A 23,237-nucleotide genomic window follows, 5' to 3' on the forward strand; every position below is an offset into this window, starting at 1 on the left:
GAGTTGGCTCTTAATAGCTTTGCTCCTTTCAAATCTCCTGGAGCAGATGGGATTTATCCTATTTTGCTTCAGAAGGGATTTGATTATTTCAAACATGTTTTGAAAAAACTACTTGTTTGCAGTTTTGCTACAGGGTATGTTACCAAATCCTGGAGGAATATTACTGTAAAGTTTATTCCGAAAGTGGGTCGTGCGTCGTATGAAGAAGCAAAGAGTTTCAGACCTATTAGTTTGACCTCTTTTCTTTTCTTTTCGCCCTTCAGGTAGTTGAGGGTTGGTGTCGCCAATATGGCCTTTCGGTTAATCCGAGTAAAACATCTATTGTTCTTTTCACGGAAAGGCGAAACCGTAATGGCGTTCGACCTTTGCGTCTCTTTGATTCTGAAATCGATGTGACTGAACAGGTAAAGTACGTTGGAGTCATTCTTGATTCCAAGCTTTCCTGGACACCTCACATTGAGTTCAGAATCAAGAAAGCTTGTATGGCCTTCGGGCAATGCAGGCGTACTTTTGGTACAACTTGGGGTCTAAAACCCAAGTATATCAAATGGATTTACACAACTGTGGTTCGGCCAATATTGGCTTATGGATGTCTTGTGTGGTGGCAAAAGGGTGAAGTAAGAACGGTCCAATCAAAATTAGGCCATCTCCAAAGGATGTGCTTAATGGCGATGTCTGGAGCGTTCTCTTCAACTCCTACGGCAGCGCTAGAAGTTCTCTTTGACGTTGCCCCACTACACATTCATCTCAAACAAGAAGCCCTTTCTTGCACTTACCGGTTACGGGTACTCGGTCTACTAGAGGAAACTCCTGTGAACCGCACATCAACACACACCTCGTTGTTTTCACTTTTGGTGAATTGGGACAAAATTGTCCTTGCTCCAAGTGATCTTACAATTGCTTGTAATTTTCCATATAGAACATTTTCCACGAAATTCCCTTCCCGGGAAGAGTGGACATCTGGAAAGAAGTATTTCAGACGGCATCGTATGTTACACTCATGGCTTCCTTCTTGAAGGTCGAGCAGGTGCTGGTGTTTATTCTCGTGAGCTAAGGCTGTATCAGTCTTATTCACTTGATAGACACTGCACCGTTTTCCAGGCCGAAATCTTTGCTCTTATGTGCGGAGTGCAATCAGCACTTCAGCAGCACGTAATGGGCAAAGTAATATACTTCTGTTCAGATAGCCAGGCTGCTATTAAAGCACTTGCTTCGGCCAACTCCAGGTCGAAGATAGTTATCGCTTGTCGAACTCAAATCGAGGAGCTGAATTCAGCAAACGCTGTTCACCTTCTAAGGGTACCTGGTCATTCTTCCATCGCTGGAAATGAATTGGCTGATGAGCTAGCTCGTTCTGGAGCATCACATGACTTCATTGGCCCTGAGCCAGCTATTCCGATATCGAAGTGTTGGATTAAGCTTCAGATTCACACCTGGGCTGTCACTCAACACAGACAATATTGGAATAGTTTGGAGTCATGTCGTCAAACCAAATTGTATAGTGCTGAGCCATCTCTACGGGTGGCGAAGTATCTAACTAATCTGTCTAAGCAGAATGGCAGCATGCTGGTCAAAGCATTGACTGGCCACTGCCGACTCAGCTATCACATGGCGAATATTCAGCAAGCTGATTCATTTGCCTGTGATAGCTGTGAATCCGATTATGGAACTTCGTATCATTTGATATGTAACTGTCCAGTTTTCGCGCAACTGCGTTTCCGAGTATTCGGTAAACACTTATTAAGTGAAACAGACTTCAGAAACCTGAATCTTCACTCTTCAGGATATTCTGTTGTTCTTAACCCGCTGTGGTAAAGAGCTATAGGCTCTCTTTCGCTTTATGCGTAATTACAGTGCCCTTTTCAGGGCGCTGTTTGAACCCATTGTGGTACGCTTGTGCGTTAGTACCCTCTTTAAGGGTATTTTTCCTATTTCCCTACCTGTCCCTATCCCCATCCAAATCATTTTTCCTTCCTTTTCCCTCAGGTAGATGATGAAATAGGCTGTTATTTTGGCGACGGCACAAATGTTCCAAATGGAGGATAACGTGCCTCTGGAGCCGGCCTTCTGATACCTGATTCATATATACTGTTCAACATTGCTCTCGAAGGAGCGAATGGCACTATCATCACATGGTCGCACATGCTCTTCGGCATCGCGAACGGTATTGATTTCATCGGTATCGATCGTAGGGCTGTTGAGAAAGCTTATGTTCTTCTGAAGAGAGAGACTGCGGATGATAGGCTTGACGATCAATTCCACCAGGACGAAGTACATGATAGCGGGTAGAGACAGAGGCAGACCTAGTGGTGTTAGTTCTGAGGTAGTAATTGATGGGGATGAGTTTGAAGTTGTTCAATAATTTGTTTACCTTGTGACATATGACAAAGACGTTTCCTGTAAAGTGGAAAGGCGTATTGCAGCTGCGAATAGGGCCTTTTACGGATTGTGTAACCAGCTTAGGTTCTGTAACTCACAAACGCTAACGAAATTCGCTCCATATAAGATGCTGATTCATCCGGTTACCCTCTACGGTCACGAGGCGTGGACGTTAAAGTAGCTAAACGAAAAAGTTTTTGAGCGCAAAATGTTGCGGACAATTCTCGGTTTGAGACAAGAAAATGAAGTGTGGTGCAGACACATGAATCAAGATTTGTTCCATGTTGTACCAATTGTGGTGTAATGTCACCACTGGTTCAGAGCATTCTTTGAGCACTTCCACAGTATTAGCAGAGAGCTTTCTCTACCAATTAACTTTTCTGCATGTGTATATCGTGTAGCAAGCACAAATATACTCTATTTCCAAGAAAATCTAGGAAATTTCCATTACGAAAAGTTATTGGACCAATCGGGAATCAAAAGCGCCACCCTCAGCATGGTCATCCTGATTGGTTCAGTCGTTCGTGAGTTTTGTTGCCTCAAACGGATTTCAAACTCATTTTTATATATACAGATAAGATATAAGATAAGATAAGATGAATGATCTGTATATACATACAGCCTTTTGCTAGTTACGTCAGCTTTTAAACTAATGCTTCAACCTAACGAGTACGAGAAAATTGATGTAGACCATATGAGCTACTTAGAGTTCGTTCATCTCAGTAGTGTGACACCATTTCTCCAGTTACTGTAAGCGCACTTTATCAACATCAGTGTGGCACATTCCAACGTAGGTACCCGCGTTCTCTTTATTTCGCTAAAACAGTTTCGCATTTATCAGGAAATGAAAAGAAAAGTTTCCTCATAACTTGTTCCAATTGCATACTCAACCAACCATGTAGGTGTGCTGGTCGAGGAGAAACAATCGCTACCACCGTGGCATGAAGGTATCTTCTAAGAACTTGTGAAGCGATCGATGAAACAGCAACACAGTACAACAGGCGACAAGTAACACAGAACTTTGATGTGGCTTTGTTAGCAATCGGTTTCGAGGAATTTGGAGTGCCATACAAGCTATGGGAATTGTACTATTCAACAAATCCGACTTGCTTGTTTACTTAGGGACTTGTGAAGACTTCGTTTTGCATAAATAATTTTCAGTATATGTAGATGTAATGTAAAAAAAAATAAAACTTTGTAAACACATTCGAGTGCCATATGGACGGCACATACCGATAACATTGCTCCAATATTGATACAATTGTGTTAAATGAAGTATATTTTGGAAAGGCAAAAGCAAAAAAGGAACGAAAAAATGAAAGTTTGGTCAGATGAGCACACCGATCGCTACGACTACAGGTGCTATTTTCAGCAATCGATGTAGGTGGAGCTTTTCGTTATGCGTTTAGTAACAGTAGGTATACAACACGAAATCATCACTTTTGTGTCTCAAATTCGAACTTCGTAAACGTTGAGGCAATTAACAAGTATTTAGCACATCTTGTGTTAAATGAAACAACGAAATCGTTCCACCACGTTGACGAGCAGTTACACCGATATCTCTGATGCTCACAATGACGACCCTTTCCTAGAACCGGTAAGCTGTCTCTTGTAACCATAAATATGTAATAGAAAAATTGATTGTCAATTAATTATTACTGTTTTCATGCTATAATCGTGTTGGGATTTTGCAACATCAACCTACTTGAACGTACAGTTACAAAACTTTTCGTATTTCCCTAGCTCGAAGTTACTGCCGTTCGTCGTCGTCTTCCTCGTTGACAACCTGCAAATGGCGGAACGTGGGGGGTGACAACATACACACAGCAACACCGACGATCGTCGATCCGGCGATGACGACGACGACGGGTGAGGTTGTGCAAATTTTACCCTCCACCAGCCAGCATAGAACCAACCCCACTTGTTGAGTGTTGACTGTTGAGAGCCTCGCCACAGCGCAGCATAGAACTCTGTAAGTTGAAACCACCACCTATGTTCGCAAGCAATTATACGAACGAGCATTGACGTTGACGGTGGACGTTGTAGCAACAACATCGACCAGATGTGGGCACACGCTCGATTGGTTCGTCGTTGGGCGGCCTGCGGGATAATGGTGGTCCGTTAGAATGCATCGGAAATGGTAATTAAGGGGTGCATTCGATGTGCACACATTTCCCAACAATTCTGCCGGCATCGATGAATATTGCAGCGGGCGATATCAGCCGTTTGGGACACGTTTGCCATTGTTGTTCTCCACTGAGCGCCGCCGGGCGGTATCTGATGCCGTGCCGTGATATGATGGATGCGCGCGAGTTTGCATGTGGATAATTTCCCCACGATCGATTCGGTAATCCAGTTCTGTGTCGGTTGAGTTCTGTACTGTGTGTTGTGTGTGCAGTACAGTCTTGATGCGAAGGGTTGTGGGAAAAGTAGGTAAATGTGATGCAATTTGATTGAATTGTTCTGTTGACACTGTTTGTCCAGAAGCTCCCTCCACCGGTCAGGCACATCAAAAATAGTGAAGCATTGTCAAGGTCGTTGGGGGTTTCCGATGAATAAAATGTTGTGCGTCATGAAATTGGGGCACTGTGATTGTGATCTATAATCAAAAAGCTCGTAGTTTTAGGTTTTCTACCTAGTATATTTTCGGTTTTGCGGACGATATTGATCTCATCGGCATCGATCGTAGGGCAGTGGAGGAAGCTTATGCTCCTCTGAAAAGAGAGACAGCGAGGATAGGCTTGACGATTAACTCTACCAAGCCGAAGTGCATGATAGTGGGTAGAGACAGAAGCGGGCCTAGTGGTGTTACTGCTGAGGTAGTGATTGGTGGGGATGTGTTTGAAGTTGTTGATGAATTTATTTATCTTGGAACACTTGTGACAATGAAGTTTCCCGTGAAGTGAAAAGGCGTATTGCAGCTGCGAATAGGACCATTTACGGATTGCGTAGCCAGCTTAGGTCCCGTAACTTGCAAACGCAAACAAAATTCGCTATGTATAAGACGCTGATTCTTCGCTGATGCGAATTAGTTTCGCAGGTAAACCATGGTCTGACATTTTCTGCCAAACCAAAGCTACTTTCTTTTCACTTAATCGTACGCTGCTTTAAAATCAATGAGCTGATGCTGAATCTGCAAGTTATATTTCCGTAATTTATCTAGAATCATTCGCAGCTTAAACATTTTCGTCGTTGATCGATGCTCACGAAAACCAGTCTGGTATTCGTCGATGAAGGACTCCTCAAGAGGTCTCAGTACGTTGAAAAGGACACGCAACAGTATCTTATACACCTAATTTAATAGTAGGATCCTTCTGTAATTGCCCTTTCTTGTAGATTGGGCATATGAGCCCGTCCAACCCCCTCCGAAATCTTTACAATAATCTGGGTGGATTGATTGATGTAGATGCTCGCTTCCGTGCTTGAGAAATTCGACCAGGATCTCGTCCTTCCTAGCAGTCTTGCTGTTTTCGAGCTTCTTGTGGGTCTTCTAACCCTCATCCAATGCTGGTGGTTCCACTGCTTGACCTCCTATTTGCTCCGTCTGGGTAATTCTCGCCGGAACCAGGGCGCCATTTACATAAAGTCTGAGATTTTATTTTTTTCCTGCTTATTCACTAAAAAATGATAAAAAGGACGAAAACCACTTCGGTTGGGTTAAATTGATGGACTCTTGGTTGCCAAGAGACTGAGAAGGTGACAAAAATGACGATTTCTTCATTTGCACCTAATTTATCGCGTCATATTTTAAAAATTCATGTTGTTGTAAGACCAAGCCCACTCATGGGCTCAATCAAGCGTTTTAACGTTAAGTAGAGCCCCGAACAAAGAAGCGAACTGCACCGGTCGCTGCTAAGTAGGGCTCGAAAGCGAAAAGTTTACGTACGGTTCGTAGCAGGGCTTAGAATATAGAGACACGCAAAGTACGGTCTCTATCCGTAGGCTCGTGCGCTCTCTCGCGTTTAGCTCTCTGGGTAGCGTAAAGAGGAGACGAAAGAACATGAGTATGGATTTGTTGCCAGGTATATAGTTTCTAGCGAATGATTTTCTTGTTTTGTATAGGTAGGAATTTATTTTAGTTTGCATCAAATATTTGAAATTTTCAACCAATCAATATCATAGATCGTTACACGAATAACACAACAAATTGTCTGACATACAATTGTGATAGAGTGACAATACAAACGCAGAAAAATATTAGGTTTAAATTGACAAGCTTTGCTGAAGTATGTTATGAATAAAGTTTTCGCTTCTTCGCCAATTTTAGGATCATGCATATCGAAAATGTATTGATTTTCTCTCAAAAATAGTTACGATTGCTCATAATCGCACCTTTAGCACCGACGAACCGACGTGACAGCTAGAACAAATAAATTCAAATTTGTTGTCCGCGACGCCATGATGAAAAATAGCCAAACACTATCGCCACCTCTATAACGGCTCGCGATGATTTGATAGCTCGACACCGAACCCCCGTGTGTTCATATAGGAAACGGTTCGCGTCTGCGCTGATTTGACAGATGCGATCGCTCGCTTCGGTGGTCGACCGTTAAATTTGGGGGGGGGGGGACACTTTTGAATCACCACTGTCACGTTGGTTCGTCGGTGCCTTTAGTTCTTGATTCGGCCGATCGTTTCGAAACTAATATTTGAAGAAATGTATAGTGATTCAGTGAGTTTTGCTGTTTTAACACGTACATGTTTGAGCCGGGTTTTCTACGCAGCAAGTAAAGCTTAGTTTCGCACATTTAGAAAAATGTCCAAATAAATAACTCGCGAAGTTTGTTCCGACAAGTTTCAAAATTATCGTCATCCGATGCAGATTCCGGTCAGAAGATGTGCGTATTTTCTAACCCGAAAAGAAACTATTTGACGGTTATAAGTGACCACAAGGTTTTTCTTTCTTCACTTTCCGGGCTGAGATCCCCCGCTTTAAAAGAGCTGTGCCTCGCGTTTCGTTTTGTCGTGTATATTTCAAAAAGGCAAAAGAGTTTTGATTTGATTGCTGTTCTTGAAAATGGTGGCCGTCACTGGGTGGTTTATTAAATATAAATTTAAAAATATAAATTAAATAAACGAGACATTAGGAAGAAAGTGTGCGAAATGGGTAACTTCACCGTCCATGCATCCTTCCTCCCCTGTAAATTCGAGAAGTACCTTGCCGAAATACAATATTCTGTACTCCAAGTATTTCGAAGAATCATCTTTGCGTGTAAATACAACGCAGTAGACCAGGCCGCTTTGATGCATGTGTCATATCTCTGATATGCTGCAAGCATCAGTATTGACAAAAAAAGTAACACGATTGCTTTCCAGGGTGATTCCGCGTATGTTTGAGATTAGATAAGAGTAGTTACGATTTTTCAAAGATGCATTGACTGTACCTAACTCAACTCAAATATCATAGAAACACTACAGTTATTTCTTTTTGTAAAAACTAAATCATACCGATAAAAATCTTAAAAAATGTAGTCGAGCTGCCAAGTTTCACCAATTAAAAAAGGCGGTGTGCAGGACTGCCATATTGTAGGTTCCTCGTTATAGAAAAAGCAAGGCGTTGGATGTTAAAATAAAACAATTGTTGTATGAAGTGCCAAAAAGGAGAGTGGGCTCATTATGCACTTTGACAAATACAAGCGCATAGAATCTGCTTCCAACAAAATATTCATATACCAGCATCCAAAAAGATCGCAATATACAGGGTGCGGCAGGAAAAAATGCGAAAAGTTCAAGGCACTATTACACGCTAAATATGGGATATATATGACTATTTTTTCATGACAGTGTATCAGTCAATGTTTATATTCCAGCACTGAAAAATAAAAATGAACACATTTGATGATTAACGTGTGATAATGTAGGCCTAATAAACGGATATCAATAAACTACGCGCCCAATGGTCATTAAACAAAATGACTATAACAGTAACAAAATTAGCTCAAATTCGATGAACAACCAGACCACACTGATCCAGAGCCATGTAGTTTCACATAGCAGATGAAATAAGTACATATATTTGATGATATTGTAGAGAAAATCAAAAATTTTGTTTTATCAGATGCGAAATTTAGCGACCTGTGCGATTTTCTGCGGTTTGAAAATTCTGGTTGTCTTCATCTTCAGGCGCCACCCTGTAAAGGTTAGTGACCAAAATGGGAAATTTTTTAATTAACTTTTCAGAAAACTAGCCTATTATAGATCATGGAACGTTGAAACATAGATTGGTTAATGTCAAATGGACGAAAATGAGGTTTGAAGTTGAAAAACACTTTCGCATTTTTTCCTGCCGCATACTGTATATTAAGATTTGCGAGTGATGTTTTGTAACTAAAAGGTTGTGACTGAGTATAGAATTAGCTGTTATTAAAATACACGTTAATGAAAAAAGGTTGCGCAAACTTATCGCAGACTGTTAGAAGACAGCTTCTACTATGACCAGGATTCAAGAATCTTGACCTACGCGAAGTTGTAAAGGAGACAACTATGTTATAAATGTGTTGGAAATGCAAGGGATGTAATTATTCAATAAACCTAATTATTAAAAAAGATGCTCATAATCTCAAATTCAGATAAATTTCTTGCGAGAAAGGCAACATGAATATTGAAGAGATGGATATTATTTTAGATAAAAATTCAACCTACAAGTCATACAGTAAGCAACAAACATATGATTTTAAAAAAAGATTGCTTGAATTCCGGGATTGAATACAATCATAAATTATTGAGAAAATGATATCTTTAAACGCACCAAAACTGGTACAAATCTCCAAGGGAATTATTTATTTGAATTCAATTTTTACTAACAGTTGTTGCAAGTGACTGTCGAGGGGGAGGGAATAGAAGCCCTCGATCAGCCCCGGAAAGCTCAAAGGGAAATGCGCTCACAAAACTGAATAAAGCCCAACGCTAAACGTACATTATTGCTTACATTTATTCAAAGCACTTGGTTCTCTGCTCTGGCCCTAAGCAACATCCTCTCCCTACTTTCTTTCTTAAATCTAGTAATTTTCTTCTTACTCACGATTACGCTGGGTGCACCCAGCTTACCGCCGCCACGCTGCCACTGCTAATCCTCCGCTTCATCCTCTCGCGCAGTTTTCGTCGTTGCCCACGACAGACGACTCTCCCCTAAATCCGGTTGTGGGATCTGCTTTACACCGTCGTCGCGGAGTCGAACGTTTGGTGACGCTGGCAATTGGTGACGCTGCCTCCCACGATCTGCCGCCTTTCGGGCCGGATGCTCACCGCAGCCAGGGCAAAAAGGCGCCACGAATGGGGTCTCGATGCTCGGAAATGGTCTCGAATCGTAATGTCGCTGGCTCGCCCGTGCGTCGTGGTACAGCGCTCGAACCACTGCCCTGATCGTCGTATCTCCGCCGGATGCGCCGGATTTGGCCTCGACGGAAGGGCGCTCGCCAGTCGGTTCCGAGTTCGGGTTCCTGTGCGGCTCCTTCTCTCGCCTCCCGCAACTTGTTCGGATCTCGTGCCTGCCTCCGAATGTCCGTCGCCGGTCGAGGTTCCCGACCGTGGGCGACCCACTAAAGAAAGGACGATAAATAAAAAGAGGCCCTGCGAGGGACCACTGGCATTAGCACCAAGTTTAGTTTCTCACCCTCTAGCCGCACTTACTTCCAATGGAAAGCCTCTTTTCTGGATGTGAGCCTTGACGGCTTTGGCGAGGGCTTCGGTTCTTATATTGGCTGGCCTCGCTGTGCTAGAGATGATTTGACCAACTGTGAACGGAAATGCATATTGGGTTATGGGCACCGATCCCAGGAAAGTCCAGATCCCTCACCTTGCAGTGGATTTACGTGGCGCTCACACGGAAGGTGCAGTGCGTGGGCTCCCCTTGATCAACGGTTCCTCCGTTGCCCGTCACGTGCTGAGTCATGTGGGAAAGTTGAGGTTAATGAACTAATCGCGATTGCAGCGGTGTAGGTTTCTTACCTCCTGCGATCTTTTCCTGTTCTGTCCGTGTCGGTCTGGTCACTCGTGATGCTGGCACCCGTGGTGGTTTTGCCCGTGATCACTGGTTCCTGCGGTTCCAGCACGTGCTGATCACACTGGAAAATTGAGGTTATTGGACGAAATCCGGATTTGCTGTGGAGCACTCTTACCTCCTGCGATATTTCCGACCTACTCCCGTTGGCTGAGCCAATTCCGGCCCTTTTTGCCACCCGCACTGGGTGTTACTCACTCAACGACGGAGATTTTCTCCTTCTGCACAAAACAGATTTTCTGTCCGCCGCAAAAACCACACGCGATGTGCACCGAACGGACCACTTTTTCTTCTGCCCGCTTTTTCTCGATCATTCCTCCTTTCCGTTATGTTGGTACTGGTCAGCGAAGACAGATGACAGCTGTCGGTCGCCGTTGGTATAGTCTTTTCCATCGGTGTGAAGCGTAGGATTTGAAAAGACGGTTGGTGTTCGAATGCGCCCACACGGAGCGAATTTTGTTGGCGTGCGTGGCGGGTAATATGTTTTTGTATGTTACGAGTTGTTATTCGTTTATGATTTTATTTCTAGTGCTTCAACTAAACTACAACAGATCTAAACGTAACACAACTCTACCGTAGCGGAAGAATTTTTCATAAATCGGTGATCAAACGATTTATGAAAAATTCACAAAATCTTCAGTCATCCTCCTAGGATGATGGTCAGAGACAAGTCGGTCAACCTAACTCTTGAGCAGACCTCAAGTTACATCGTTTCCTCAACTAAAACCAAACTCATACGCAAGCCTTGGTCGCTTGCCAAATCTTCTCTATCCTCCAAACTGCATAATCTTAATGCTAGACTAAACTTCATGCCAGCTGCGCCTGGCAAAATCTACGACCTCTCAAATCGTCTCTGACCAAAGTCCATGTCCAACTTAAACGAATCCTACGGCAAAACTTTCAAATCGGATTCTAGCCTATGGTATCTGCTAAAATAGGCTTAATTGTACACTAAGCATTAAGAAGCTTTATGTATCGACTATATCTATGGACAAAATTGGTTTGTCTTGGTTTGTGCGTATTTTCTGAGAAAAGAAACATTTACTAATCTAAATCGTCATGAGCCCGAGAAATAGGGTTTTACCGCGCCCCTGGTCGCGTTACTTTTGGGATGAAGATTTCATGACGACCCCCAGATCTTTAACCCTTGGCCACGCATTCGAATTGACTGGAAAAACTTGAGGGTTCGTGTGCACCATCCAGTCGTGGATGTGCTTGGATTGCCGAGATCGTATTTTGTTCCTTCGTAGTGGTGCCACTCATAGCTCTGTGTAGTGAGGATGGTCGAATTCTTGATGATGGGCTCGATTTGTCTCGATCGGCTAACGGCATGACCACTTGGTGTTTCGGTGTGAGAGTTCCTCGGATGTTGCTGCGCTTCATTCGATGTTCTGTTCGTTTGGTATCTGGAGCCTCCCTACTCAACGATGGTTTTCAGGGTCCCAGTCTCCCTTGCCCGCTGTAGGCTGTGTGCTGCGCTCTTCGTGGTGGTATTTGGAGCCTCCCTACTCACTGCTGTTTTCAGGGTCCCAATCTCCCGCGCCCTTCGTAGGCTGCCTGCTTGTCTACCTGCTCTCCCAATGCTCTCCAGTTGCTGTCTCACTGCGCCTGATAGTGGCCGTAAGCTTCAACTCCGCGTCGAACCGATATTTGGTCGTCGAACTCCGGGTCTCCACTCCTCCTATCAGAGAATACATCTGGTGCACTGCCGAGGTACCTGCGTCCCGTTTCCGGAATCACAGGGTGCCATTTCTCTCGCTTGGCGAACGGCTTACGGTACACCTCCTGGCGCGATGGAAGTGTTTTGGTACCGCGTGTTGATCGTCTGTAGTAGGTGATGGTTTGCTGCGTTCTTAGTAGTGGTATTTGGAGCCTCCCTACTCACTGTTGTTTTCAGGGTCCCAATCTCCCTCGCCCGCTGTAGGCTGATGACTGCTGTGCTCTCTGTACTGGTATCTGGAGCCTCCCTACTCACTGCGGTTTTCAGGGTCCCAGTCTCCCTTGCCCGCTGTAGGCTGATGGTTGCGGCGCTCTTTGACATGGTATCTGGAGCCTCCCTACTCACTGCTGTTTTCAGGGTCCCAGTCTCCCTCGCCTTCAGTAGGCTGTCGATTCGTCCTGGTGTTTGGCGTGTCTTCGTCCTGGTATTTGGAGCCTCCCTACTCACGATGGTTTTCAGGGTTCCAATTTCCCGCGCCCGTCGTAGGCTGCTTGCTACGTCCTCCTGCTCTCCCAAAGCTCTCCAGCTGCTGTCTCCCTGCGCCTGATAGTGGCCGTAAGCTTCAACTCCGCGCCGAACCGATGTTTGGTCGTCGATCTCCGGGTCTCCACTCCTCCTATCAGAGAATACATCTGGTGCCTTGACGAGAAACCTGCGTTCCGTTTCCAGAATCACAGGGTACCATTTCTCCCGTTTGGCGAACGGCTCACGGTACACCTCCTGGCGCGATGGAAGTGTTTGGGTACCACATGTTGATTCTCCACTTGCTACTGTTCGACCTTCTAAGGGATCGGGGGATGGAATCGCAAATCGTTCATTGTTCCTGGCGAAGATCGTGGTCTATTACAAAGCCGGCTGATCTGTCGAGGTGGAGAGGTAGTCGTAAAGAAGTTATTGCTCATCACACCTGACTTTCTACCATTTTCCCGTTTGTTACGTGTTTTTGGAGCGTGGTACTCATGGTTGACAGGCATTGCCTGCGGACATAGCTTTAACATTGTGGAACCTCGTACGGCTGTACGGAAATCCTTGCTGTCGACTCACAATCGGTGTTGCTGCGGTGGAGCACTATTGCGACGGCTTCTCACCCTCAGCTCTCGTGATCAAATCTCCCAATGTTTGGTTTTTTGATGGCTTGGCTGCTTTGTGGTTGACAGGCACCGCCTGTGTACATAGCTTGAACGGCCCGGAATCTCGCTGCTAGTAACGACGATTCCCGTCGATGTAGTCGTCAAATCGGTGTAACGGAAGTGCAGAATCCGGTTGGAACTTCTCTGCCCTCCTGTTCGCTGTAATGATGCCCAATTATGGTGTTTTCTTCAGCGTTCGCTTCTTCGTTAACAGGCACCGCCTGTTTGCATAGCTTGCACACGTTCGTTTAGTCCGCCTTGATGTCCTTCGCGTGGTATCTTCCCTTCTTGCCGCTCAGAACATCTTCTAACACGTACAGGTTCGTCCCGATGATCTCCTTGACAACTGCCGGAACGAATTTCGGCTCGAGCTTGCTGTTGATTTGGTCCGCCTTCGAAGAGAGTACGAACGATCGCCGCCAAACCAGGTCTCCGACTTTGAACGCTACTGATCTTGTGCGAAGGTTGTATCGCTGCTTCGCCCGCTGGTGGCTGTTCTTAATCCGCTCGATGATAAGCTTTTGGATTCGACGAATCGCAGAAAGTCGCAGGTCCTGCGCTACCTTCGGGTCTTCGGGCGTGTTGAGTTCCTGCTGCGTGTACAGATCCGTGTGCAACAACAGGTTCCGTCCGAAGTTGGCTTCGTGTGGACTAACGCCCGTCGCCTCGTGCCGAGCAGCGTTTATCGCCGCCGTGATCGCCGGTAGCTTTTCGTCCCACTCTCGATGATCGCCGTCCAACAATGCCCGGATGCAGGTTACTACGACGCGGTTGACGCGTTCGGCGTTATTGACCTGCGGACAGTAGAACGCTGTCTTCATGTGGCCGATTTTGTGCTTTGCCAGCCAGGATTTGAAGACCATCGATTCGAACTGCTTCCCGTTATCGGACAGTATCAGCCGCGGCCGAGAGAACTTCAGACAAACTTCTTCTTCCAGGAACTCCACCATCTTCTGCGAATCCGCTGTACGCATCGGCTTAACGATCACATACTTGCTGACCCAGTCTACTACTACCAACAAAACCGTATTTCCTCGTTTGGAACGAGTGAGCGGACCGACGAAGTCTACTGATATCATTTCCCAAGGAGTCTTCGCCGGCTTCGGATTTCCCATCTGCGGCATCATTCTTTTCCCCGGTGCCTTGCACGCTTTGCAAGTCGCACAGTTCATAACGTAATCATGAATCTCCTGTTGCATCTGTGGCCAGTAGTAGTGGGCTTGTAGCTTGTGCCAGGTCTTGTAGAAACCAAGATGCGCTGCTGCCGGTTCGTCGTGGAATCTTCGGATTAGCTGGAATCTCTCTTCTTTCGGAACGACTTGCTTCCACTTGTGGTAAACTGCTCCCACTTCGTCCTTGCAACGGCAGTTCTTGAATAGCGTATCGTTTGCTATGCGGAAGTCCGGGAACTTATCTCCTTCGCTCTTTACTCTGTCCACCAGCTTTTTGTACCAAGGATCCTGAACTTGGTCTACCGTGAAGACTGCTTCAGCTACTGTTCTCGAGAGCGCATCTGGAACAACGTTGATCGAACCCTTTCTATAGCGGATCTCGAAGTCGAACGCATTTAGACGCAACAGCCACCGGCTCATCAAAGCCGTCGGGTGCTTCATCGACTTCAGGTAGCTGAGTGCTGCATGGTCACAGTGGACAATGAATCGGATTCCTTCCACGTAGCCTCTAAACTTCTCGATCGCTCGGATCACTGCGAGGCACTCCCGCTCCGTGACCGAGTACTTCCTCTCCGACGCTGACAACTTCTGCGAGAAGTAGCTGATGGGATGTTCCTCGCCGTTGATCTCCTGCGTTAGCACTGCTCCGATTGCTGTGTCGCTGGCATCGCACGCTATGGCGAACGGTTTGCTGTAGTCCGGCATCGCCAGTACTGGTGCCGAAACCAGAGCTGCTTTTAGCTTGAGGAACGCTTCTTCAGCTATCGGATTCCAACGGAACTTGGTCTTGCCTGACGTCAAGTTTGTTAGCGGAGCTGCTAGCTGCGAGAAACCGGCGATGAAGCGTCGGTACCAGTTGCAAACACCGAGAAATCGCTGCACCTCTTTGCGCGTTGTTGGAGTCGGGAACTGTACGATCGCTTGGATCTTCTCGTCGTCTACACGCCAACCTTGCTCGTCGATTACGTAGCCGAGGTACTTCATGCTCTTCCGGCAGAACTTGGACTTCTCCGATGAAATCGTGAGATTCGCTTGGCGTAGCCGGCGGGCTACTTCTTCGAGCAGAGCGATATGCTCTTCGAACGTTTCGGAGCAGATGATGATGTCGTCCAGGTAATGGAATACCAGCGGTTCTAGATCGGCGAATAGGTGGGTCATAAGTCGCGCTAGGGCTTGGCTTGCCGTACACAGCCCGAAAGGCACTACCTTGAATTGGAAATGGCCTCTGGATGGAACGGTGAAGGCTGTCATTTGCCTCGAACCTGGATGGAGTGGTAGCTGCCAGAAGGCATCCTTGAGATCGATCGAAGAAATGTATTTGCTGCTTCGGAGGTTGTTGGTGATCGCTGCAATCTGGGGTATCGGATAGCCCTCGTTCACCATGATGGAGTTGAGGTGACGCGCGTCCAGACAGACGCGATACTGCCCAGTCTTCTTCTTGACGGCGACCAGCGGGTTGTTCCATGGCGAGAACTGCGCCTCCTCGATGACGTCCAGCGCTATCATCCGGTCGATCTCCTTGTTGACCTCCTGTAGAACATACGGCGACATAGGGTAATGCCGTTGTTTACGGGGCGGTGCATTCCCCACATCGATTCGATGCTCGTACAGCTTCGTGCGTCCTAGTCTTCCCTCTACCGCTTTCGGAAACTTCTGGATCGCCTGCTCTAGGCGTCGTTGTTGTTCGGGGCTGAGTTGCTTCATCTCCTGGTCTTCACTGATCTGGTCTTCCTGCTTCGCTTCTAGTGTGCAACACACTGCTTTGACGCCAAACTTTTCCCAGAAGTTCATTCCTAAAATGACGCAGTCTGGAATCGAAGGTACCAAAAGCACTGGAAGAACTTCGTTGCGGTTGTTGTACACTATTGGGAGATAGACGAAATGCGAAATGTTGTGTCTTGTGCCGTCCGCCGTTTTTATTCCGCCGCTGACGGTTCCTTTCTGCAAACCGCAGTCTTCCGCCAGCCCGACTCTTTTTCCTCCTAGTAGGGAGCAGTTTGCTCCGCTATCCAGCAAAGCTGTTAACTCCTTACCCAGCACTGATATGACGGCGTGCGGTCTATTGTCACTTCCGGGGTTGATAATGATCGAGTTGAGGTTTTGAAATTCCGGGATGTCGGAGGGGTCTCCGAGATTTTGCGGAGAGCTGCTCCCCTCTATTGCTGGTTCTCCGCTGGGTAGTTTAACGCGTCCGTGCGACACGTGAAGCAACTGCGCAACGAGTAGCCCTTCCGTCCACACCGGTAGCAGAAGAGAATGGCTTGTGGTTTCGGACAGTCCATGAATCTGTGGCCTTCCTCGTCGCAGTTCCAGCAGAGCATTGCTGGTCGTTGATCGTTCGGAGCCTCTTCCTGTTGTATATGGCGATCTTCCCGTTGCCTGACTGGTTCTGGCAACAGACGTTGGCTTCTTCGGTTGTTGTCGCTCTGATCCGAACTTGGCATCCACTGTCGTACTTGCCAGCCCTGTGCTCTTTGCGGCTGTTCTTGCTGCTGTTGTGGTGGCCGAGTCTGGAACGATGCGGCTTGTGGCCGTTGCTGCTGTGCTGGAGCTTGCGCTTCTCTTGTGTACTGTCGCGCTGCTCGCAGGACATCAGCTTCTGTTCGGTTGTACCTGTCCGTCGACCTGGACTGTTTCTCGTCGCGTGCAGCAAAGATTGGCCTCGCAGATTTCCGCTCCAGGTTCATCTTCAGCGCGTTCACTTGCTCAACCAGTTCGTCGATTGTGTGCTGCCAATCGTCTTCTGGTCCTTCCTCTACCGCTTCGTGCTCATAAGCGCCTTCTACTTCCACGGCGTGAACCCTGTTGAACCGCTGTGGCTGTTGGTGATGCTGAACCGGTGGTGGTCTGCTGGTTACTACTGGCGTAGCAAAGTTCGGTTCCAGAAGCGCGCTGTGCGGAATCGGAATCCTGCGTTGTCTGTTCAGAAGCATTCTCGTCTCGTCGTATCCGGTGCAGACTTCCACCATTTCTTCCAGTGAACGAGGCCTCGCTGCTGTGACGATGGCTGCGTAGTTCTCGTTCATGTTCTTCTTCACCAGGAAGAACTTCTCGTCGTCTGGTATGGGTGGATCGACGAAGCGAAAAAGCGCTGAAATGTCGCGATAGAATTTCGCGAAGGATTCCTCTCTTCCTTGGAATCGGAAGCTAGCTTCCAGACGAAGAATTTGGGAGTAGCCGCTGGGCAGGAATTCCCTTCGAATCTCTCGCTTGAATTGGTCCCAGGTTCGCAACAAGTTTTGCGAAGTTGCTCGTGAGTACCAGTCGATGGCGTCCTCCTGTAGTAGGTGTTTGATGGAGCTCAGGAGTGTGGCGTCACTCATGCCTTCTGACCTTGCGAACGTTTCCACGCGATCTAGGAACACGTTGAGTGATGTCGTGTCCTTTTCGCCGCGGAATTTGAATGGCCAGTTGTGAACGGCCTTTTGTATTCGGCGATCATCCGCTCGTTCCGGTGCTGGTCGCTCTCGACGGATCAACCGCTCCAGGTCGTCTCGCATTCTGTAGTACTCCTCACGCATGTGTTGTTCTCTCTCCTGCATCTCCCTGATTCTTGCTTGTAACTCGCGGTTATCCCGCGATTGTTGCTCCCTGGTTGACGGGTTCCATGTTTCCCGCTCTCTGGGCAGGTAGGGAGGGGGAGGTGAGCTGTTTCGGTGCCTCGTATCTGCTGGTTCTGCTTCTTCGCTGTCTCGCGTTTGGAACGAACTCGAAAACAACAATCCTCTGCCTTGCCCACCCGAGAATGACGTCACGAGCGGTGGCTGCACTACTGATGGTGGTGTGGTGTCTTGTCTTGAAATGCTTTCCACTGGCATCGTGGTTTCTCCTCCGACTGCTCCTTCATCTCCGCCGTTGTACCTTCTTATGGCTCCAGTCGAAGTTGCTTGAGCCACAACACTCTCACTTCGCGGTACACTATTCACTACACTTGTTCCGTTCAGCTTGTTTAGAAGCACGTCGACATGCACCGTTAGCATTGCATGCGTATCCCGCGATTCACTTGGCGGACGAATCAACTGTAGACGGTCGCGGTAATGATGGAGACGTGTCCGAATTTGGTTTAAGGTCACACTGTCAGCTGTACGAATGGCTGCTTCGCAGCTGATGTGAAGCTGATGAACTTGCGCTTCGCAAAGTTCTAAGTTGGATTGGGGACTCATGACGTGTTCTGAGCTAGTGGGCTTGTTGTCTTTCAAGCTCTCTTCTTGGACAAGAGCCTTAAGGCGAAGAACTTTTCCTCTATGAGTAGTCGGACCTAAGTTGACTACGTGGCGTAAAGCCAACTCGTAGGTCACCTCTTCGTCAGTCAAATGGGTAAAGTCCATTTTACTTTCGAATTTTATGCGTAAAGGCTAAAATTTTAATGATTATCAAGGCCGGATAATCAAATGCACAAAACCAAATCTCATCAAACCATACTATAAATCGCTAAACGGTAGTTCCTATTATGTGGATTTTCAGTTGGGCGCCAGTGTTGCAAGTGACTGTCGAGGGGGAGGGAATAGAAGCCCTCGATCAGCCCCGGAAAGCTCAAAGGGAAATGCGCTCACAAAACTGAATAAAGCCCAACGCTAAACGTACATTATTGCTTACATTTATTCAAAGCACTTGGTTCTCTGCTCTGGCCCTAAGCAATATCCTCTCCCTACTTTCTTTCTTAAATCTAGTAATTTTCTTCTTACTCACGATTACGCTGGGTGCACCCAGCTTACCGCCGCCACGCTGCCACTGCTAATCCTCCGCTTCATCCTCTCGCGCAGTTTTCGTCGTTGCCCACGACAGACGACTCTCCCCTAAATCCGGTTGTGGGATCTGCTTTACACCGTCGTCGCGGAGTCGAACGTTTGGTGACGCTGGCAATTGGTGACGCTGCCTCCCACGATCTGCCGCCTTTCGGGCCGGATGCTCACCGCAGCCAGGGCAAAAAGGCGCCACGAATGGGGTCTCGATGCTCGGAAATGGTCTCGAATCGTAATGTCGCTGGCTCGCCCGTGCGTCGTGGTACAGCGCTCGAACCACTGCCCTGATCGTCGTATCTCCGCCGGATGCGCCGGATTTGGCCTCGACGGAAGGGCGCTCGCCAGTCGGTTCCGAGTTCGGGTTCCTGTGCGGCTCCTTCTCTCGCCTCCCGCAACTTGTTCGGATCTCGTGCCTGCCTCCGAATGTCCGTCGCCGGTCGAGGTTCCCGACCGTGGGCGACCCACTAAAGAAAGGACGATAAATAAAAAGAGGCCCTGCGAGGGACCACTGGCATTAGCACCAAGTTTAGTTTCTCACCCTCTAGCCGCACTTACTTCCAATGGAAAGCCTCTTTTCTGGATGTGAGCCTTGACGGCTTTGGCGAGGGCTTCGGTTCTTATATTGGCTGGCCTCGCTGTGCTAGAGATGATTTGACCAACTGTGAACGGAAATGCATATTGGGTTATGGGCACCGATCCCAGGAAAGTCCAGATCCCTCACCTTGCAGTGGATTTACGTGGCGCTCACACGGAAGGTGCAGTGCGTGGGCTCCCCTTGATCAACGGTTCCTCCGTTGCCCGTCACGTGCTGAGTCATGTGGGAAAGTTGAGGTTAATGAACTAATCGCGATTGCAGCGGTGTAGGTTTCTTACCTCCTGCGATCTTTTCCTGTTCTGTCCGTGTCGGTCTGGTCACTCGTGATGCTGGCACCCGTGGTGGTTTTGCCCGTGATCACTGGTTCCTGCGGTTCCAGCACGTGCTGATCACACTGGAAAATTGAGGTTATTGGACGAAATCCGGATTTGCTGTGGAGCACTCTTACCTCCTGCGATATTTCCGACCTACTCCCGTTGGCTGAGCCAATTCCGGCCCTTTTTGCCACCCGCACTGGGTGTTACTCACTCAACGACGGAGATTTTCTCCTTCTGCACAAAACAGATTTTCTGTCCGCCGCAAAAACCACACGCGATGTGCACCGAACGGACCACTTTTTCTTCTGCCCGCTTTTTCTCGATCATTCCTCCTTTCCGTTATGTTGGTACTGGTCAGCGAAGACAGATGACAGCTGTCGGTCGCCGTTGGTATAGTCTTTTCCATCGGTGTGAAGCGTAGGATTTGAAAAGACGGTTGGTGTTCGAATGCGCCCACACGGAGCGAATTTTGTTGGCGTGCGTGGCGGGTAATATGTTTTTGTATGTTACGAGTTGTTATTCGTTTATGATTTTATTTCTAGTGCTTCAACTAAACTACAACAGATCTAAACGTAACACAGTTTTCAGTCTTATCCAAAACCCCATCTTTCATAATATGAGCACAAATATGAGCACTGAATAAGATTTGCAATAACCCCATAGAAATACACAAAATATTGCGATGATTTGCAGAAGTGCAAAAAACCGATGGTACGGAGAGAATAGAGACCACCGGTGCGCAAAGGCGACCGATCATTATTTTACTCACATGGAAACGAACGACCGGTGCGAAAATGGGTTGATAACGAAATTAAAAATCGTTAACGACGTGCTGTTGCGTGTGTAGTATTAAGCCCACGGGTGGGCTTGGTCTAACATCTACAAAACTTCACATTTCTATGAAGAGAAAGTATACACCATTCATCTGAAGTTGAAAATGTTTGGCAGCCATCTTGGATTTGGCCGCCATTTTGATTTTTATCATTAAATGACGATTTTCGCTGTGTTCGCAACCACCGATTTCGAATCTGAACTTATCATTAGGAAACTGAGAGTCTAAGCTTTTCAAAACTTCCAAATAATTAGGTGAGCATTGACCGCAACAATGAAATATCGATGAAAATGTGAGCGAACTTCCCATTTTCCCATACATTCTCACGCGTGCATCTGATCGTGCGATAACGGGATAGACGGAATCGCGTGCATGCGAGTGGCAATTGTCACAAAAATGTATGGGAGAATCGGAGGTTCGCTCACGTTTTCATCGATATCTCAATGTTGCGGTCAATGCAAACCTAAATATTTTTTTTATTTATCCTAAGTAGGTACATCTGCTTACGATCCCTAATGAATTAAAATTCTTATTAGGGTCGATTGACCTAAGCTAAAGTGCTGCTATTAAATAATTATTAACATTATCTTCAATGTATTTTCTCAAACTCATCTTAAAATTAGAAATTGAATTTCTTATGTTTTCCGGTAATTGATTGAAAATGTTTGGTCACAAGTTGACAAATCGTCGTCTTCCGAATTCACTTTTGAATCCTCGCTGCTGTAACATATGCTCATACCTAGTTTGATGATGATGACCTGCAGAATTGAAAATCCAGTTGTGATGTAGATTCAAATTGTTGACAACTTTGATCATAGTTACTCCCATTTGGAATGTGAAAAGTCCTAACACTGGTAAAATGTTATTCTTCGCATTGGTATATAGCGTGTATGTGGGTTGAAGAAAAGGTAGATTGTATATCCCCTTCGTGACGAACCAGCACAATTGTGCTGTTGAGTAATAAAAGTTTTGCATATGTTTAATATTTATTTTATGTGATATAAACTGTTTTAATAATTGAGCCATTACTTATACTTCTATGTGCGCAAATAAAGTTTTGTTTACATCGCATGTGAGGCTTGCTACAGCAAGTTAAACAAAAAGTAAACAACAATAGTAAAACATGAAAAAGTTTCATTTGTCGTATATTTTTATTTCAGATTTATCTTCAGCCCTCCCCCTGGATATTCGATCTTGACGCGATGGGAGGGCTTAACCCATTAGCACTTTAGCGCCAGTTCATTCACCACCGCTTGGACTTTGAGCTAGATATATCTGGTTTACGAGTTGAGCGCAAGTGAAGGAATCGGCCGTAAGTGCTAATGGGAACCAAAGGAGTATCCGTTGTGCATATATCACAAGTTCAAGACAAGTTATAATTCAGCTTGCACCTAATCTTTGTATTCATTGAATTTTCTCCAATTTAACAATAATTGTTAAATTTAACGTAACGCAAGAGTGAGTAGGGGAGGCCTCTGCGTTACACTCATCATTCATTACTTGAAATCGAAAGTACACAGGACAGGGGACGCTAGGATAAGTTGATTTACAGCCTTACAGATTAGATTCATTACAATTAGAAAATTATGGACTGATTAGGTAAAGATAAAACTGTTGATTATAAGAGTTATATTTGTATTTCTTATTTTTATGGGTTTTGTGAATTTATAAAAGTTGACAAATAATCATTATCATTTTTCAGTTGACTGAACTTTTTTGTTTTCATATCTTAGACAGTATTATTTCACTGATCAAAAAAGCAGGAATTTAGTTAGGACTTAGGACGGTTGACAATGTAAAGGGTTACGATGGTTATAATATTACTTTGGACTGAGATGATCACAGATATGCAGAAGACGACTAGCGAAATTAGGAACACAATTTGATACATTATTGACTATATTTTGACAAATAGGGTTTGACAAATTTCTTTACAATATCGAATGGAAGCTCAAAAAGTGTTATCTAACACTAATATGAGAGTTATTTGGGGATGATGCTGGTGCTGTCAATGACTAACATCGGTTATTGACACTATTGGTAATCAGCTTAAAATAATTTTCAGAAACTATTATAAAATAATTGAGGATATTATCTGAATATTGTTTGGGGAAGCTGTCAGAAAAACTAGTTGCCCATATCGGCTAAAAACGCTAGCTCTGGTAGCTGTCTTCGAATAATTTTCAGAAATATCAAATGTTTAAAAATTAGCTACGACACATTTTTTTTCTTTTTGCTCTTTGTATATTTTTTAAGAATAGTACTCTGAAGGCGTTAACATAGACACCCTTTGTTTATCTCTGAATGTTGTCCAGTGACCTCGGAAATTTTCGATTATTGAAATATTGTTC

At 45.9% G+C, this 23,237-nt stretch overlaps 2 protein-coding genes and 1 long non-coding RNA gene across 6 annotated transcripts in view; 1 reads left to right on the forward strand and 2 right to left on the reverse strand.

The window, feature by feature from the left end:
- The window catches only part of LOC109409735 (protein draper), a 130,175-nt gene that overhangs the window by 72,202 nt on the left and 34,736 nt on the right, over positions 1-23,237 (forward strand). The window lies entirely within an intron of this gene.
- On the reverse strand, positions 9,613-11,831 carry LOC109413749 (uncharacterized). The gene is made up of 5 exons (XR_002130944.4): positions 10,497-11,831; positions 10,327-10,442; positions 10,175-10,261; positions 10,009-10,112; positions 9,613-9,948 (listed from the first exon to the last, which is right to left on the reverse strand). It is a non-coding gene; the product is annotated as an uncharacterized LOC109413749 (long non-coding RNA).
- LOC109426234 (uncharacterized) lies at positions 16,557-20,966 on the reverse strand. 3 transcript variants are annotated; one of them, XM_062854550.1, is made up of 5 exons: positions 20,186-20,953; positions 20,016-20,131; positions 19,864-19,950; positions 19,698-19,801; positions 16,557-19,637 (listed from the first exon to the last, which is right to left on the reverse strand). In XM_062854550.1, the coding sequence occupies exon 5, from the start codon at positions 18,726-18,728 to the stop codon at positions 16,557-16,559; it is 2,172 nt and encodes a 723-aa protein (XP_062710534.1). In that variant the 5' UTR covers positions 18,729-19,637; positions 19,698-19,801; positions 19,864-19,950; positions 20,016-20,131; positions 20,186-20,953. The 3 variants fall into 3 exon arrangements, with proteins under 3 accessions (XP_062710534.1, XP_062710536.1, XP_062710535.1); XM_062854552.1 differs by having other exon boundaries at positions 20,016-20,966; XM_062854551.1 differs by having other exon boundaries at positions 16,557-19,801; positions 20,186-20,955.

The sequence above is a fragment of the Aedes albopictus genome, chromosome 2 (assembly GCF_035046485.1).
Source record: "Aedes albopictus strain Foshan chromosome 2, AalbF5, whole genome shotgun sequence".
Lineage (NCBI taxonomy): Eukaryota > Metazoa > Arthropoda > Insecta > Diptera > Culicidae > Aedes > Aedes albopictus.

What these genes read in the sequence shown, in the direction of transcription:
- LOC109426234 (XM_062854552.1), bottom strand. Translation starts at nt 18,728, where the DNA reads ATGGACTTTACCCATTTGACTGACGAAGAGGTGACCTACGAGTTGGCT.